The sequence below is a fragment of the Giraffa tippelskirchi genome, chromosome 1 (genome assembly GCF_054371585.1).
Source record: "Giraffa tippelskirchi isolate mGirTip1 chromosome 1, T2T-mGirTip1v1.2.pri, whole genome shotgun sequence".
Classification (NCBI taxonomy): domain Eukaryota; kingdom Metazoa; phylum Chordata; class Mammalia; order Artiodactyla; family Giraffidae; genus Giraffa; species Giraffa tippelskirchi.
Genome location: NC_137275.1, coordinates 46,799,728 through 46,819,845, shown reverse-complemented (window position 1 = coordinate 46,819,845; position 20,118 = coordinate 46,799,728). Strand labels below are relative to the sequence as shown.

Here is a 20,118-nt window from a genome sequence, read left to right as displayed (position 1 = left end):
CTGGTTTTGGAATTATCAGAGTCTTGAGGTTGTAGGACTATGGCCCTTGCTTTCTTGCTTGCTGCCAACTTGGGTCTGTTCTGAATTCATGGAGATAGCCCATCATTCCTTGCCCTGTGACCTCTCCACAGCATGAAGTCGCTTCTTCAAGACAAGCATCGGAACCTCCAGTTTTGAATCTCTCTGACCTCAGGGATGTTCTGACACCTCTTTGTACTTGATGAGGTCATACCACTCTGAGTGATATGTTACTACTAGTAACACTGTAGTGCTTTTCTTTTGAGTCTTTTTTCCTGTAAACATTAATATATTTTTTTTTAAACAAAGAGACATCACAGTGTGCTTTGACTTTTATAACCATTTGTCTTGAGACTTCATCATGATTGCCTTTCCATTCTCTTCTTATTTTTCTAATGGTTATGCTGTATTGCATTGTAATAATTGCCACAATTTATGTAGCTGATCAATCATTAGTTTAGCTTGTCAACAGTCATTTGCTGTAGTAAACAATACTGCAGGGAACATCACTGGAGTTAAACCCCTATGTCCATTTGTGAGATTAGTCTTTTCCAAAATTATCTGACTATAAATCCCTATTTTGGGGAAGTATCTTATAGCAGTAATGTTTCACAAAATATATGGTGGGAAACACTGTATTATTTTTTGTATTTGTGGGATTTTAATTTTGTAGCATCTAGGAGAGCTGATACCAGCCCTCTCTCGCCCTGTCCCTCAATATATACACTGCTGCCCAGTGAGTACTTCTCTTCTGTGGCCCCTTGTGCCAAGAAGGTGCTGAGTGACTGAGAATCAAATGCTACCAGGACTGAACTATAATTGGTAAGATACCTGTCTTTGAACCAGAGAGTGTTACACCACCTCTGGGAGGTGTTGACAGTGCCTGTCCACACGTTTCTACCATATATACATTCAGAGCTCCTAGTCTCTTGTCTCTGAAAGTGAAAGTCACTCAGCTGTGTCCAACTCTTTGTGACCCCATGGACTATACAGTCCATGAAATTCTCCAGGCCAGAATACTGGAGTGGGTAGCCATTCCCTTCTCCAGGGGATCTTCCCAACCCAGGGATTGAACCCAGGTCCCCCGCATTGCGGGTGGATTCTTTCCCAGAAGAGCCACAAGGGAAGCCCAAGAATACTGGAGTGGGTAGCCTATCCCTTCTCCAGATGATCTTCCCAACCCAGGAATCAAACCAGGGTCTCCTCCATTGCAGGTGGATTCTTTACCAACTGAGCTATCAGGGAAGCCCTCAAGAGACAAGTCTCTTGTCTGTAATGGTTTAAAAACAAGCATATGCATACAAACACACACTTTCCTCTCTCTCTGTCTCTCTCTCTCTCAGTGCTGAAAGTGATAATGATACAGACTAGTTTTCCCCAGAACTTAACCCTGAGGTCTTATTTTCACTGAAATGAAAATTAGTTAAGCCTTCAGGATTTTCTGTCAAAAGAATTGCCTACGAGATATTTCCATTGAAAATGTTACTGCTGGGAAATAACCCCTTACTCTTATGCAGTTGAACTAAATACATTTGATGAACTAAATACCATTTCTTGTTTTAAAGCCTTGCAACTTATAAATTTGGTTCATGGATTAAGCATCAGCAACACTCAGGTGTATCTTAGAAATGCAGTCTCAGGCCTCTCTTTAAAGTTTCAATTAAAATCTTCATTTAACAATACCTCAGGTGACTTGTATGCATATTAAAATTTTTTAAACTCCTTTAAAAGATTACCGAAAAAAAATGTTAATAATAAACATTTTAGGTTAGAATGGTTTTAGATTTACAGAAAAGTTATAAAGATATTGTGCATTCTAGTATGTTCCTCCTGCCCAGTTTCCCTTGTCTTAACATTTTACATTAGTCTTAAGATACATTTGTCACAAATAGTGAAGCCATATTGATACTTCATTGTTAACTAAAATCCAGACTTTATTGGAGCTTCCTTAGTTTTTACCAAGGGTCTTTTTTGTCTCAGACCCTTTCCAGGATACCACGTAACACTTAGTCATCATTTAGGTGCCTCTAGATTTTGAGTTTCTTGGCCTTTCCTTTTTTGGATGACTGCTCAGATGGTAAAGAATCTGTCTGTAGTGCAGGAGACCTTGGTTGGTTCAAACCTTGGGTCAGGAAGATTCCCTGGAAAAGGGAATAACTACCCACTCCAGTATTCTTGCCTTAGAGAATTCCATGGACAGAGGAGCCTGGCGGGTTACAGTCCACGGGGTCGCAAAGAGTCGTACACGACTGAGCAACTAATGCTTTCATTTTACTTTTCATTTCAAGAATTCTGAGGGGCACTCTTTAGGGATTTTGTAGGATGGCCCTCAATTTGGATATGTCTGCACAGTGCCTTTATGATGAAGCTTGTAAATTTGATGGAAGTAGTGGCAGCCTTTAGTGGTTTCTAAGAATAAGGATTTTGGAATCAAGCCCTCTAAATCTGACTCCCATCTTCACTGCCAGCAAGCTGTGTGACTCTGGGCAAGTGATATAATTTCTCTGGGCTATGATAAAAAAGGATTGGTGATATTAACAGTATATACTTCATGGGGTGATTAAGAGCTAAGAGAAGGTAAATTATGAAAAAGCACTTGGAGACTTCTCTGGTGGTCCAGTAACTAAGACTCTGCATTCCCAATGCCGGGGACCCAGCTTCAATCCCTGGTCAGGGGAGCTAGATCCCACATGCTGAAACTGAAAGATCCCATGTGCTGCAACTAAGGCCTAGCACAGCTAAATGAGTAAATATATTTTTTAAAAGGCACGTAGAGCATGGCACAGAATAAAGTCTTTATAAATATTAGTTGCTAGTATTGTTGTCATACCTGGAGGAAGAAATGGCAACCCACTGCAGTATTCTTGCCTGGAAAATTTCATGGACAGAGGAGCCTGGCAGGATGTAGTCCATAGAGTCACAAAGAGCCAGATACGACTGAGCAACCGAGCATATTGTTGTCGTAATGATTGTTGTCAAAATAAGAGATAGGCTTGTCTGTTGAGAAGCTCATGGTCCAACGTGGGAGGGACACCTGGAAACATAAAAATACCTTTTTAAGTGTCGTAGGTTTAAAGTCAGTGTTGCCTTTCTATATTGTTTTGATTTTCAAGCAGTCAGTTTTGGAGGTGGATTTGCACTGATCAAGGTTTGGGGCTTTGAAGATATTGACCCAGAAATTCTTGGAATGCTGGAAATATGAGGAATTGGAATAAAAGGCTTTGTGTCAAGGCTGTGTGGATGATACAGTTGAAAGAAACTCAGCTGAGTGTGCTGTTTACAGCAGGTGAAAGTTGGAATGCTGGAAATGTTTGTACAATTAGTTCATAACAAAATGTTCAATGGAGGATATGGGGATGATGTAGTGAAGAAGTTTATTAGAGCGTCCTATGCTTTTCATCCTTGTGTTTGGCCCTTTGGAGAGCACGTTGAAAAGTGTGATAAATGTTTTGTTCCATAGGCTAGTGCTTCCAGATATCCCATAAATGTAAATAATAGGCTGTGAATAGGTTACTGGATGTTTGAACAGGAGCATTGGGAGAGAAAAGAGATTAGGGTTAAATAAGAGAGAAATAAAGTAGTTAATGTAGCGTCTAACATAGTACCTACCTTGAGACAGAGGAAACATTATGGATTTTGTATATTTTCTCTTATGAGCTGGAAGGCAAGAATTCTCTTGCCACTTTGAGGTGTTCATGGAACTTTTAGAGTCTACTTTAGGAGACATAATAAAAGTCTTGATGATCATTTGGATAGATTTTGTTTATCAGTATAATAATAAACCTTTGCTTCTCATGCTCAATTTTTAAAAAAAAATTTCAGAGTCTAAAAGTATGGCTCTTAGTAGCTTTGTTTTCTGAATCACATTGTAACTTTACTGGTCTATTTATTTCTCATAGGTTCCCACAAATGATTAAAGATTGAGTTGCTCCATGTCTTTTTTTGTTTCACTCTTAGTTTTATCAGTCCCTATTGAGCATGTTCATCCTACAGGAGCAGCTCAGCTATCTGGCTCTATACTAATTCCACAGTTCCTTGATGACTGCTTTCCCTAATGATGACTATGAGAAATTCCTAAAGTATAACCTTCATGTTTATATATGTTGTATAGTATTTTAGTTATTTAAAAATAGTATCACATTGTCAATATGTAAGTTTTTTTAGCTACTCAAGCATTTATCAACCTAGCACTACTGACGCTTTGGGCTGGATGACTTTGTCTTAATGGGGAGTTGTTTAAGATATTTAGAAACATTCTTGGCCTTTGCCCACTGCATGGCATAGCACTCCTCCCGAGATGTAATAGCCAGATTATGAACAGGCATTGCCAAATGTTTGCTAGGGGATAAATTTGACCCTCATTCAGAATCACTGAGCTAACCTCTTGTATACAAGTAACTGTGTGCTGTACTGCGCTGTGCTGTGCTAAGTCATTTAAATCACGTCTGACTCCTTCCAGCCCTATGGACTGTAGTCTGCCAGGCTCCTCTGTCCATGTCATTCTCCAGGCAAGATTACTGGAGTGGGTTGCCATGACCTCCTCCAGGGGATCTTCCCAACCCATATCTCTTATGTCTCCTGCATGGGTGGGTGGGTTCTTTACCACTCATGCCACCTGGGAGGCCCTGTAAGTAACTGCCAAGGACATATAGCAGATACTTGCCTGACTTTGGAGTCATGAAAACTCAAATTCAGATCCCAGCTCTACCCACTCTGAACTGTTTACTGTCTTACTCTCCTTAGCTGCAAAGTGGAACAGAGGTAATTTCTAGCCAATAACATTATTTTAAAGGTAAAATATATACAGATACAACTATATGTAGTTGTTTATATAAAGGATGTAGCACAGCATGTACAATCACAGGCAGTGGCCCTGGCAAAGTGGCCAAGGATCAGCAAAGAAAGCTAGACAAAGTGTGAAAAAGGAAGGGAAAATAATAATAATAAAAAAATTAAAAAAGGAAAGGACCTAGCAAGATACTTGATGAAAAGGAGGTACTCAGTAAGTGCTAATGCACTATCCTACAGTAGATTTTCCCTCGATGCTTGGGATGTTATTCGTACGTCTGTTCATACCCTTGTTCATTAATTCATATAATATTTAAACTACAAAACATGGACTCATTGAAGTCAAGCAGGGAACATTGACCATTTTAATTTTTTGGCTATATTTAGAAGACTCATAGCACTGGCTGTGGAGTTTAATAGAACTGGATATAAAACTGATCTGTATCACTCTCATGAGATGGGGAAACTTATTGAATTTTTATTTCTTTATTTATAAAATGAAGGTATTGATAATATCTACTGTAGAAGGTTGTTACAGTGATTAAATGAGACAAACGACTGGCACATAGTAACATTTAGCAGTACATCTAAGCTATAAAGTGATATGAGTGAGTGGGATGAAGCAGAGGTCTTCAGTGAGGAACTAGGACTGAGGTAAGTAGAAAGGAGGAGAATGGCTATCTTCAGCAAAGGCACGGGTAAGAATGGAGAACCTCAGAGTATTGGGGATGCAATAAATATATCTTTTTTTGAAGTTCAAAGGACATACAGGGAAATAGTCTGTATTTTTTTAGGCAGAGAATATAATAAACTTACAGAACTGCAGAATTGGAAAGGATCTTGAAGTCATTGAGTCCAAATCGTTCATTTTTCCAGTAAGAAAACAGAGGCCTAGAAAGGCAAGTGATTTGCTGGAAGCCACTTACTCTTTGAAAGAGTTAGTCCTAGAACACAGAATCACCATGTTGCCTCTTAGTCTCTCCTTGTCCTTAAAAACATAGACAAAAGCTATTAAAATAAATAGAATATCCAGATGCTCTTTATTTTATAAATTAACTTCTTGAAAGCCAAACCTGTTCAGTAGCTAGAATTGGCATGCATACAGATAACTAGCAATCCAAACAAGCATGTAGTTTTTGATTGTCTACTCTCTATTCCAGACACTGGACATAATGATAAACAAGACAGACAAGGCCCCTCCTCTCATAGAACTTCTGTTGGAGAAAATTATCACAAGTTAATTAATTTTTAAATAAAAAATATTAAATATTAGAAATTGTTTTGCAGAGAATTAAAATGGAGTGATTGGGCTTCCCCGGTGGCTTGGATGGTAAAGAATCTGCCTGCAGTGCGGGAGAGCTGGGTTTGATCCCTGGGTTGGGAAGGTCCCCTGGAATAGGAAATGGTACCGCACTCCAGTATTTTTGCCTGAAGAATCCCATGGTCACAGGAGCCTGGCAGGCTACAGTCTATAGCGTCTCAAAGAGTTGGACACGACTAACATTTACTTACACTTTAGGATACAGAATGAACAGAAGGTGTACTTTGAATGGGTTGGTTGAGGAAAGCCTCTCTAGGGGGGATATCAGAGCCTAGATCTCAATGGCTTGGTCTTTGAATTCAGGTGTAAAAGCCTTCCAGTCAGATGGAGCAGCTAGTATAGGGGCCCTCAGACAGAAATGAGCTTGACAGTTTTCAAAGTAAAGAAAGGCCAGTGAGGCTAGATTTAGTGTAGAAGAGGGATCAGGAAAGTTAGGTCATCAGAGGCCAGATCATTTTGAGTTATGTACGCCAAGATAAGGAATTCAGATTTTATTCCAGGTGAACTGTAAAGCCACTGGAAAGTTTTGTGTGGGCAGTAGTCTGATCTGCTCTATCTTTGGAAGATCACTCTAGCTACTGTTTCAGGAGTGGAGTACATAAAGCAAGGAGGCCAGTCAGGAGGCTGTTGTTCTGGTCCATTTGGGAGATGATGGTGGGTTGGATTAAGGTGATGGAGATGGAGAGAAGTTTAGATATTTGGGATGTATTTTAGATGAATAATAGACAGCTGTTGGTGATGCTTTCAATACTAGGGATAAGGAAGAAAAGAGAAATCAAGGATAATCCTGGATTTTTGGTATAAATAGCTAGGTAGATATTTAGGTGCCGTTTACAAACATGAGAAAGACCAGAGAAAGAGTGATTTGAGGGGAGCCTGGGGGAAGAGAAGGAGCAGTCTACATTTACCATACCAGATTTAAGATGTCCATTATTTATTCGACTAGTATTTTTTGAGTATCAACCCCTGCCCTGGGCTTTAGGAATATCACATTAACAAAAGGCAAAATTTTCTGCCCTTTTGGAATTTATATTCTAATGGATGATTTAAAGAATTAAAAATAAGGTCTGTGATGTATAGATAGTGGTAAGTTCTGAGGTAGGATATGTAATGAACAGTGTGGTTAGATCTGAGAAGTTTTCACTGGCAAAGGGACATGACTTCAAGGAGACTTGAAGGGGGTAAGGGCATGAACCAGGCAGGTATGTGCCAAAAATGTGCACAGAGATAATAGTTTAAAGATGGAACCAGATGACACCACAAAGGAAGAGTATGTAGGTGGTGAAGGAAGGAATTCATGTGGCCTCTCTCACTGCTGCTACTTTTTTCAATGATACAAGTTCATTAACTCAGAGTATTGGAGGAGTTTGGAAGCCAAGTTTAAAAAAGGAGGAGATCATGTGAAATAGCTATTTAAGAAAATGCTTGATATATTCAACCTGTAAGTGTTTCATCTCAGGGAATGACCCAGTGTGGTTTTCTTTCCTTCAGCCAAGAGGTTGGAATCCTATCAGGAAGCCGCCTCTGAAGATGAAGATTCTGCCGACACTCCCAGTGGCTCCCTCAGCAATATGGCGAAACCGAGGGCTCCGAGCTGCAGGACAGTTCTCAATCGGCCTTTAGGAAGTATCTCCTCGAATCATCTTACTGGGAGCTGTTTTGCTCTAGAAAGTCGAGAAGGAGCCAGTGAAGTGCCTCATTCCAGACAGGCTGCTTTCAGTAGCCCCATTGTAAGTGTGAATGCGTGACTTGAAACTTGTCTATCCACGATGAATAATGAAAGAACATTCTCATAATTATAATAGAGCCACACACTGTTGTCTTTTCTCCCTGAGAAGAGACTATGTAAGTTCAGTGTGATTGCCACATATTCACAATATCTTAATTTTGGAGATAGTTCAGTGTCAAGAGATAGTATACCATTTCTGAAAAACATGTTTCTGGTCAAGGTCAGTCACTTCTGAGCCTGGAGAAAGCTGCCTTGCTTTAATGATCATGGCTCACTTTCAGCACAACTTACTGGGGGTATCTCATACACTGGTAAGTGTGTCTAATTGATGGTGAAATCCAGAGACTTTTCAGTATCCTCCGAGGCCTTTTTATCTCTTTGTAATCCTCCCTGAAATCCCACCAAATCTGTGTCCTCTTCCCCATTCCTAGTCCTCAGCAGATCATTTTCTAGTGTTTCTATACAGAGCTCAAGAGGGTGTGTTCTTAAGTCCTGAGAGGAAAATATGGAGGAAGAACCATGTGGAAGATGGGAAAGTGGAAAGATGCTTGTGGGAAGGAATTAGAAATCAAAACTTTTGCTGCACTTAAAATCACTTTGATAAATTTTCAACTGCCCTCTCTGCCCTCCACATTTCATTAACTATTCTTTATCCTCATTCAAGATGAGGATTCCCTAGCCATGAGACTGGTAAGCAGTTGGTGATCTCTGAAATAGGTGACATAACAAGAAATAAACAGTTTTGGGAAGACTTTTGTTTCTGCATTGAATTTATGTAGACTTTCATAGTAGAGATATGATCTGAGTATACCCCAGGGATCTCATTTGTCCTGGAAAGGCCCTGAGGGGAATCTGGCTCTTTTCAAAGTTCCAACAAATAGGGCAATTTAGAATCTAGGAAGATCATTTCACTGAAACTCATCCAATGCATTTCTTTGGCTCTAAGGATATAATACCTGTTATATCCTATCATTACCATATGTCAAACTATTCCAAACATCTGGACTTAATTTTTCTCCAACCTCTGAGGAAAAAAAAAAAGGTAAAGAATGCATACAACCTCTTCTCTGTACTCATTTTCAGACTATATCAGAAGCAGATATCTGTTTTCTTCTGTTTTATCAATTTTGCCCATTACTCTGCTGATCTTTTACCTCTTCCAGCCACCTGCAGTTAACCACACATTGACTCATGTTTGCCCGCAAGTCAAGGATACTAACGACCAGGTGGGACTATGCCACGGCCTCCCCCCTCAGTTTCCCGATCCAGCCTCACTCTCTTCGTGGAACAAAGGATTATTTCCTAATTTGGAGTCATTATGGTTTTTGTACCATTTCCCCTGTCTAAAATTCATTCTCCCCTCACCACCTACCTCTGTCTACCAGATCTGATGAAATACTTCTTTAAATATCATTTCTTGCGAAGACTTCTCAGACTCTTTGTTTCTAAGTTCTGTTTACACAGTCCCTCCTGCCCTTCAGTCCCTTAGTCCACATACATTGGCCTTATTTCTGCCTCTTATGTGGACCTTGCTCCTTGAGAGCAAGGACTTCATCACCTTGAATCCTTGGCATCTAAGGTCAGAGTCTCCCATGTCTGCTCTCAGTAAAGTATCATTATTTGAAGCCGCTCAACAGGCTCAGTCTTCCTGTTCAATCTGTTTTGTTTTTACTTGCCTTGTACTCCAGTTCCACGTGTTGTACTGATTATACAGCTTCTCTGGGGTTGCTGCTTTGTTTTGTGTTTTGAATACCAGACCCTTACATATAGGATGACGAGGTCTTCCTTGAGATATGAGACCATCTCTCGTGCTTGCTCTAGGCAAGCCAATTCTATCCCTCTGGGAGACTAAAGATTATTTTGAGAAAACTATAGATCCTTTAACCTGAAAAGCTGACATCTGTGAAAATTGTACATATGATACTAAAAGTCTATTCATGTATCCCAGGTTGTAGAACACCAGTGTGAAAGCACAGTGAGGGCTGTGATGTCTGGAAGTGAAAAGTTGTTAAGATGGTGCCCTTCATGGGGGAGGCAAGGGGAGAGTCAGAGAGTGAGGGTCCAAGGCAGAGTGCTGGCAAAGATGTGCCAGCTTCAGGAGTTAGAATGACACTGAGGACCTTGAGTCCTGGATTCACATGACCTACTTTAGAAATAGAAACCTTGACTTTGTGAGTCAGTGTTTATGCTTCTTTAATCCTCTAGAAGTTTTCATTCAGCAAGCATGCTATTCATTCTACCTGGAGTGCTATCCTCCTAGATCTTTATATGCCTGTTTCCTTTCTTTTCACTGAGGTCTCGGCTTAGATGTCACCTCCTCAGTAAATCTTGTTGTTGTTCAGTTGCTAAGTCATGTCAGACTCTTTGTGACCCCATGAACTGCAGCACGGCAGGCTTCCCTGTCCTTCACTATCTCCTGGAGTTTGCTCAGACTCATATCTATTGAGTCAGTGATGCTACCCAACCATCTCACCTCTGTCATCCCCTTCTCCTCCTGCCCTCAATCTTTCCCAGCATCAGGGTCTTTTCCAGTAGTTAGCTCTTTGCATCTGGTGGCTAGAGTATTGGAGCTTCAGCATCACTGCTTCCAATGAATATTGGGGGTTGATTTCATTTAGGATTGACTGGTTTGATCTCCTTGCTGTCCAACGGACTCTCAAGAGTCTTCTTCAACACCACAGTTCGAAAGCATCAGTTCTTCAACATGTTAGTACAATTCAGTAAATCTCACCGACCACCCAATCCAAAGTATGTTCCATCTCCTGCACACTTGTCTGGATCTAGAACCATCTATTTATAGGTTAATTTATCTCCCCCACCTAGGATGTCAGTTCCATGCACCCAGGATCCCATATGTTCTGTGCACCCCTCTTTCCTTGAGGTGTTGCTGATACCATAGATCAATAATAAATATTTATGGAGTAAATATTCCATAAATGGAGGAATATTCCATTAATGGAGTAATGGAAGACAATGACATAATACTACAGCCTGGCATATAAAATGGATAAGACACATCCCCAGCTTTCAGCTTTGCTCTTGATAGAGGAGGCAGACATATAAGTAGACCTGTATTGAAGATGCAATAATGGTAGTTAATCCATAGTATTAAAAAGGCACAAAGAAGAGAATCATCAACTCTCTGGGAATGAGAAGGGATCAAGAAAAGCTGCACAAAAGAGGTAAAACTTATTTTATGATTAAACTAATGAGTAGAGGGTTACACAGTAGAAAAGGAAGGAAAAGCACTCAGGGCAGACAGTTACGTAGTGTGTGCAAAGGCTCAGAACCACACAACCGGGGAGAACGTAGTGGGGAGGAGGAGCTGTGCATGTGTGGCTATTGGCCTTGGTCTTTTCTTTTAGGTCTTTGGTATTTAGGGATCTGAGGCAGAAGGCATTTGTATCTATATTTAAGCCAAAGTTGTCCAGATGGAGTGGTGAGTCCCTAAGATTGGAGTGAGGGTGACAACAGGAATGAGATAAAAACCTTAGGTACAGGTGACAGTAGAGGAGGAGTAGAGTGCAGTGTTGGGCTTCCCAGGTGGCTCAGTGGTAAAGAATCACCTGCCAAGCAAGAGACATGGGTTTGATCCCTGGATTGGGAAGATCCCCTGGAGAAGGAAATGGCAACCCACTCCAGTATTCTTACAAGGGAAATTCCATGAACAGAGGAGGCTGGGGGGCTACAGTCCATGCAGTCGCAAAGAGTTGGACACGACTTAGCTACTGAACAACAGGGCACAGTGTTAGATCTTGGTCAACGTTATCTCCCACGTGGAGTATCTTTGTTCATTATTAAACTTTGGACATTTTCGATTTTGCATAAACAAAGTGGGTCCAAGTCATTCTCCGTTTGAAAACAGAGTTAACATTCAGTACACAGTAAGACTATGGAAAAGCTTTGGCAGACACTTTGAGAGAGCAAAAAGTCTTGGCCAGTGTTTGTTTTAATTGGGTTTGCACAGGGAGGGAAAACAGAAAGAAATGAAGAAAGGAAAGTAGGAGAGGGAGGGTGGGGAGGGAGGGAGAGAGGGAGAAGGAAAGGTGAATGTGAAATCTGCAGCCTGGTAAGAAGACATTATATGAATCATGGCACCAAATGTAAGATTTCAAATAGCCAGATGCCGTCTAAGATTAGGACTAAGATGTTGTACTCCCACCATGAAACAGATAAGGCTTACTTTAAATATGGGAAGCTGTCTACATCATGTTCTGTAGTCTCTAATTATGAGTATACAATTTTTTACTGCATAAAAAAATGTCTATTTGAGGTCAAGTGGGAGGGGGTTATGTCTTTGTTTTCTAAGAATAACATCTTTTTAATCTGTTATCCTCCCACTTTATGGAATATAAAACCAGCAAATGTTTGTTAGTAATGTACAGCAATAAAATTTTATAGCTTATCCATGTGCCAGGTGCTGACACAGGTACCGAGTTAAGAATCTAAAAATCTATAAGATATGTTTAAAACAAATCCATAAAAAATAATGAAATAATGCCTTTTGCAGCAACGTGGATAGAGATTATTGTACTAAATGAAGTAAGTCAGACAGAAACAAATATCATATGATATTACTTATTGTTTAATCGTTCAGCTGTGTCTGAGTCTTTTGTGACCCCATGGAATGTAGCTTGCCAGGCTCCTCTATCCATAGGATTTCCCAGGCAAGAATACTGGAGTGAGTTGCCATTTCCTTCTCCAGGGGATCTTCCTAACCCAGGATCAAGCCTGAATCTCCTGCTTGGTAGGTGGCTTCTTTACCACTGAGTCACCAGGGAAGCCCGATATCACTTACATGTGAAATCTAAAAAAATGATGCAAATGAGTTTATTACGAAACACAAATAGACTCACAAAGGTAGAAAACAAATTTATGGTTACCAAGGAGGAAAGCGGGAAGGGATAAATTAGGAGCATGGGATTAAGAAATACAAGCTACTATACATAAAAAAAAAGTTGTGGTTGTGTTAAGAGATACACGCTACTATACATGAAAAGGTCTTGGAAAAGACCCTGATGCTGGGAAAGGTTGAAGGCAGGAGGAGAAGGGGACAACAGAGGATGAGATGGTTGGATGGCATCACCGACTCGATGGACATGATTTTGAGCAAGCTTCGGAAGTTGGTGATGGACAGGGAAGCCTGGCGTGCTGTAGTCCATGGGGTCACAAAGAGTTGGACATGACTGAGCAACTGAATACATAAAATATATAAGCAACAAGGATTTACTGTATAGCTTGGGGAAGTATATTCAATACCAAATAATAACTTAGAATGGAAAAATTTTGAAAAAGAATAGATGTATATATAACTGAATCATTTTGTTGTATACCTGAAACATTGTAAATCAACTGTCCTTCAATTTTAAAAAGTATGCAAAAATCTATAAGATATAGGTTCCTTCCTTTATAGGAACTTACCCTGTGGGGAGAGAAGTACATATACATGGTTAAAGCTGGATGGTGTGGATTTGGTTCTTGGGTTAATTGGAGTTCAGAGAAGGCAGGAGCTGTCCATCACAGACAAAAAAAAAAAAAAAGCAAAAGTCAAGTTTGAAATAGAAGATATCCATGAGGAAGACTTGGATCTCAGAAGGAAAAAAAAAACATCTTATACATAAGAATTGTGTGTGATAACTCTATACTTTCTCCTGAGTTTAGGAACCGAACACCTTAGTCACTCAGGGTTAACTTGTTAGAGACACCAACTAAAGGGAAGAATATTTTGTTCCTGCATCTTCATTTTGACCTGGCTCATTCCTTAAATCTTCTGGGTTCTTCTTTATAATATTTTTTTTTTTTTGATGCTTTTAGGGTCTTGTATGATCCTGAGTTCCTCACATCTATTTTGACAATTCTTTTTGTAAATACAGTTTCCAATCAGAGTCCCATCTTTGGTCAGGTCCATGTCTTATTTTATTCTCATGGCCACAGCATTGGTTCTTAAATTCCCTGAATGACACATTAGATTGACTTATGTCAACAGTGTTTGTCACCAAGATGGAACTTACAAATCTGTCATTAGTCTTAGAGTAACTTCAGAATGAAGTAGAGTTCTGATGTTCTGAAGCCAGTTACTCATCAGTGTGGAGATCATCAGTACAATAAAATCACTGTTTGCTTCTAAGGTCTGTAACTCAGTCCTGATCGTGTTCCAAAGAGCAAATGTCTCTAAGAGGTAACATTGCCAAAACCTGCATACTGGCTTCTTCTTGGAGATTCCTGGTACCTTTTAAACACTCTTAGAAGTGCTACAATAGAGAGACCTATTTAAACATTTCTTAAAATTATTTTAGTATGGAACTCTTTGGGGTTTTGCTTAATATGCATAAACATTTTGAGAAAGATGCCTTTGGAAATACTGCTCCAGCCTGTGGCATCTGTCATACTCACTAGATGTCAGTATCATCATAGCCTTCATCAATTCCGTGCAACAAGGTTCCCAAGCATCAGACCTTGCCACTTTCTTGTAACTAACTTTGGCAAGGGGATCCTCAAGGAAGGGATGGTTCTCCAAGTAACTGAGGGCACAGCACAGACTCTTGCTGGCTCAGTGTTACTATGTGAGACTTGAGAGGGAATGTGGCCAACTAGTTAATGAGCAATCGTCAGATTACAAAAATTTACAAACTCTATCAAACACAACATGGTTCAAATTTTGCTAAGTAAACCATCACAGAAACTATCATATTCATCTGGTATGAATGCCAGATATCTATCATATCACAGATGCTGTCTTTAGATAGAATTTTAAGAATGTCTTTGCACAGCAGAAAACTGGGACCTTTGAAACCCACTGCGAGCCAGGTAAACTGCCTGGAAATGAGTGTGTCATTCCAGAAGAAAAAGGAACATAAAATTATTTCATTTTCTGTTGTGCTGGTCTCGTCTTACTTGTTGTCTCATTTACTTTATACAGCCACCCTCTGAGGTAGGTGTACATTTTAAGATTATTCAGAAGAGGGAAATGAAGCCCAGAGGGTTAGTTAAATAAGTAAGTTGCCTGAGGCTCCTAGAGAGCATGTAGTAGATCTAGAGCCTAAACCCAAACCCATATGATTTCCAGCCTGTGCTCTTTGCTTGTTGAGCCTGTGTTAAAACTTAACAAACTCCTAAGTGTAAAACACAAGTCATGATCACCAAGTCTAACATCAAGCATCTCGTTATTCAAGTCTGTTCTCTCCATCACCTCTCTTGGCTTTCCTGAAGTCAGTACGCTTTGCCAGCATCCTGGATTCCTCTAGAATACAGTGGCACTTTTTTGAAAACTTGATTCATCGTCCAAAAAATTTCTAAAGCAGTTGATTACATATTACAAAATTATAAAGAGATATCTACAACAGTATTCTTATATTGAAGGTGGTACTTCTAAATAAGTGTGGAAAGTACTGTGTTAAACAGAATGAAGTATTTTTCCCCAATAATCAAACTTATTAAAGCCAATTTGTAAAAGGAATTGTACAAGAGAGAACGGCATAGGGCACAGTTGCCAGATAAATTTGATAATCAGAAATCTCCTAGAGGGACCCCTGGATGTTCATCACTGATTCTGTCTCTGGATCGGGAAGATCCCCTGGAAGAGAGCATGACAACGCACTCCAGTCCTCTTGCCTGAGAATCCCATGGACAGAAAAACCATGAACAAGGGGATACAGTCCATAGGGTCGCAAAGAGTCAGACACATCTGAAGCAGCTTAGCATAGCAAGCATGGATGTTCATGTCTTGTAAGGTATTACTAGGGAAATACAGATAAACTCTGTTAGCCTGCTTATAGTAGTTTTTATTTTGGAGGGTTGGTTTTTAAACAATAGTAGTGACTTGAGCCATAAAATATTTTGTTAAAATAACATGGTATGAATAACATGCTCACTTTTAAAAGAATTAATACTCATCAGTTGCTGTTGGATGAAACTCTGCCCAAAGTAGAATCCTACAATAAAATGTAGCTCTACACTGTGTATTTCAAAATAAGGAAACACTCATTCAGTTAGAATTTGGTGAAAGGTATTGTCTCTGTCTCTTACTTTGTTTTATAATCAAGGTAATCTCCTTTCATATTATGCATTCTGGATTTTCCATTTAACTTTTTGTCTTTTATTTCCTTTTTTTCACTTCCCATGATACCATGTACGTTAAATTTTTTTAAAAACAATAGTTTACTGTCTCATGTTTCATGGATTCTGGTTAGAAATCATGCTTCTTGTGTAGATTTAAAACTCATACTTTAAGATGCTTATTGTAACCACACTTTGTCTCATTGGATATTCAGGAAACAGATGTGGTACCAGACACCAGGCTTTTGGACAAGTTTAGTCAGATTACACCTCTACTCTTCACCCCAACGGATGAGACTATCCCAGATCCACCACTGGAGACTCTGTACATCATCGACTTCTTTATTGCATTGGCAATTTGCAACACAGTAGTGGTTTCTGCTCCTGACCAGCCTCGGCAAAAGGTAAGACTCTAATGCAAACAAGGGTCACCCTCCAGAAGAGAAATTTGGGTTTAAATATATTTGTTATGTGCTCTTACTGTGCATGCGTGCTAAGTCGCTTCAGTTGTCCAACTCTTTACAACTCCATGGACTGTAGCCTGCCAGGCTCCTCTGTCCATGGCGATTCTCCAGACAAGAATACTGGAGTTGGTTGCCGTGCCCTCCTCCAGGGGACCTTCCCGACCCAGGGATCGAACTACTGGCGTTTCTTACATCTAACCTGCATTGGCAGGTGGGTTCTTTACCACTTGCACTGCCTGGGAAGCCCCGTGGTCTTATATGGATTGTAATTAACAGTGGTAACAGGTAACATTTGTACATCGCTTAACCTGTACTCTGAATTTATGGTGTTCTAAGTGATTTATTGGTATTAGTAGGTTTAATACTCCCAACATTCCCATGAGTTAGGTACTATTACTCTACTACTCCTCATTTTACAGGTAAGCTTAAGTAACTTGCCCAGGGATACAGACCAGTTTGTTGGGGAAATAGGATTAAACCCAGGGAGTATGGATCTATGCTACTACACTATTTTGCTTCCAGGAGGATAGCTAATGAGAGCAGTTCTTGGCAAATGTCTCTCTTCATTTTGCTTTACTTTGCCTACCAAATTGAAGCTTTCTGTGAAACTTCTGACACCTCCAACATATGCACTACATCAAGCAAAATATAAAGTATTAGATTCATTTTCATGTTTAATGATAATATACTGTTTCATATGCCAGTTGGGTAATGTAAACTCAATCACTGGAAGATCCAATACATCTATAATATACCAAGGTTCTGCTGTTCCCACACAAGCTGAATCTTTAAAGTGTCTTTGTAGCTTAGAATTCATGGAAAATTCATTTTCAATTAAAAAGGAAAGCTTGCTTTAGAGATTGGTGATTCACCACTTGCTGTGCTGTCTTCCTTGAGTATAACTATTTCCCCTTTTGCACGCATCCACTTAAAATTCAATTTGCAGCACAACCCAATTAAAATTTCATTTTCTATTAGATCATTTTCTCTTGGCAACTTCAGAGGTGGTCAGTTTTAACATAAAAATAACTTCTCATTAAGCTTTCATTTGATCAGAAACTGTATTTTTATAAGGTTTCAATTAGAAACTTGCTCTGAAGTTATCTAGTTAGAGGATAAATCACTGGTTATTCTGTTTTTCTCCTCATATAACACCTTTTGCTATATATCTGTTTCCAATGCAGACATCTTTTGGTGTTTTCTGCTTAAGAAATATAGTTGTCTTATCCCCAAAAAATGTAATATTCTGTGGCCTGAAAGGAAATCTCTGTAGGCATATAAAAGCCTAAGCCTCATGATATTTTAGAAGGCAATGGCACCCCACTCCAGTACTCTTGCGTGGAAAATCCTATGGACGGAGGAGCCTGGTAGGCTGCAGTCCATGGGGTCGCGAAGAGTCGGACACAACTGAGCGACTTCACTTTCACTTTTCACTTTCGTGCATTGGAGAAGGAAATGGCAACCCACTCCAGTATTCTTGCCTGGAGAATCCTAGGGACGGGGAAGCATGGTGGGCTGCCGTCTATGGGGTTGCACAGAGTCGGACACGACTGAAGCGACTTAGCAGCAGCAGCAGCATGATATTTTAAGGTAGTGATAGCAAGGCAGTGAATAAAGAACTCATTGGAATTCATGTGTAATACAGCAACGTCATCTGTAGTTGAGTTCACTTTTCATTTTTGAGTTGCCAGTAAGTTTGCAAATTAACCAACATGAGTCCCTCAAACTATCATAAGATTAATAATTATTAGAAAATTCTTTAATTCCTTGGACATTTGTAACGAGAAAATTTTAGAATTCAATTAATTGTTCTTCCCAATTAGTATTAAATTCTAAATTGAATCACTGATAAGAGTTAAGATCTAGAAGAAATCAGAATATGAACAAGAAAGAGTTCTATAAAAGTAGAAATCTGAATTCATATTATGATATTGATAGTCTTCCATAAACTACTTTATTGGCCTATTTTTCTTAAGTCAAATTAACAACCTTTTTTAGAATCTGAAAAATGAAAGAAAAAACACATTTTGTTAGTCTTTTGATTTACTTTCTTCTAGTGTTTTAAATGTGTATTACTCATTTGTTTTTCTGCTGCTCATACTATTTTTATAGCTTTTTCAGTACAGCCCTGTAATCTTTATAAACTTGATATTTAAATATTATATAACATTTTAAGAAGATGTTTCTAATTTATTATTGAATACTTATAATTTTTAAATTGTTATTGCTAAGATGCATATAATAAAGATAATTTTTTTTTTATTAGGTTATTTTATCAGGAAAATTTGCTAAAAGTATGCTCACTGCTACCAATATTAGCACACTTTATATCTTTTGCTATGAGCTGTCAGATTTCTTCCTAAATGGTTGTAGAAATTCACAGTGCTATCAACATTAGCACATCTTTTTCATAATGGCTGCTTTTATTTTTATTAATTGTTTTGCAGCATTGTTAAATATGAAACAGTCTGCTATATAAGCGAGTAGTAACTTTTCTTGTCCTTTTGTCCCCTAGTTTGACTTCATAGTTGTTATCAACTGCTTTTGACTGTTTTATTGAGACCGTCTGATGTTATCTTTCCTAGGTCGGACTCTCTTCTCTGCGTGGAATACCCATGAAATCTTTGGAAGAGATTAAAAACCTCTTCCAGAGACTGTCTGTCAGAAGGTCAAGTTCACCATCTCTTGCCAGTGGGAAAGAGCCATCTGGAGTCCCAAACGCCTTTGTGAGCAGACTCTCTCTGTTTAATAGAACGAAACCAGCCTCGCCTGTAGAGGAAGAGATTGCCCAGACGAGTGAGAGCCTCCAGGGCTCTGATAACTCAGCTTGTCCCACAGAAATTGAGAAACAAAACAGCGATGCAGGCATTGCAAATGGCAAGGTGGAACCCCTCCCTGGACAGCCCTTGACCTCCAGCCTGTGTTATGAGGCCGAGAGCCCCGATGAAGCCGCCTTAGTGTACGCTGCCCGGGCTTACCAGTGCACTCTGCAGTCCCGGACCCCAGAGCAGGTCGTGGTGGACTTTGCTGCTTTGGGACCATTAACATTTCAACTTCTACACATCCTGCCCTTTGACTCAGTAAGAAAAAGAATGTCCGTGGTGGTCCGGCACCCCCTTTCCAACCAAGTGGTGGTGTATACAAAGGGCGCTGATTCCACAATCATGGAGTTGCTGTCCATGGCTTCCCCAGGTGGGTTCATGCAGGACTGAGAGAGAAATGATGGGAAGGGCTTGGTGATCACAGGGCCACTCTCAATGGTCTTGTAAAGGCAAAGAAGCAGATCTGTGAGGATCCATCACACTTGATGAAGCAGGGGAAGTGCCTAGGATTTGGTGAGAAAGCACCTAAGTTTTTGGGTTCCATAGACCAGGGTTCAAATCTGTATTCTTTTTTTTGAAAGTAAGAATGTTGCGTAACTTATGGCAGAGGACACAGACATTTAAAACAATAGAAGTTACACTCAAGTATAGGGTTTCACATTTTTATATAATATTTATGCAATATTCGGGTTCTCAAGTATAGGCTTTCATATTTTTACAAAAACATATAACATTTGTCCATAGTATAATCAGCAGATAATGGATCAAAGGGATATACTATATGTAATATATGCAGTGCCTCTGCTCAGAGCCTAGAAAATGGTAAGTGCTCAATGGAAGACAGCTAGCATCATTATAATCATTGTTACTGTCATTATCACTGTTGTGGGAATGGTATTTCTATTAATTTGGGGGACTTTT

At 39.6% G+C, this 20,118-nt stretch overlaps 1 protein-coding gene across 5 annotated transcripts in view; it reads left to right on the top strand.

Moving 5' to 3' along the window:
• ATP10D (ATPase phospholipid transporting 10D (putative)) overlaps positions 1-20,118 on the top strand; it is a 129,734-nt gene that overhangs the window by 70,885 nt on the left and 38,731 nt on the right. For all 5 annotated transcript variants that reach the window (XR_014082179.1, XR_014082178.1, XM_081590589.1 and 2 more), the window contains 3 exons: positions 7,619-7,857; positions 16,127-16,315; positions 18,961-19,567. Coding sequence is in view for 3 of the 5 variants with exons in the window: in XM_081590589.1 (XP_081446715.1) it covers positions 7,619-7,857; positions 16,127-16,315; positions 18,961-19,567 (1,035 nt within the window). In the remaining 2 variants the exon portion in view is untranslated. The remainder of the gene's footprint in view (positions 1-7,618; positions 7,858-16,126; positions 16,316-18,960; positions 19,568-20,118) is intronic.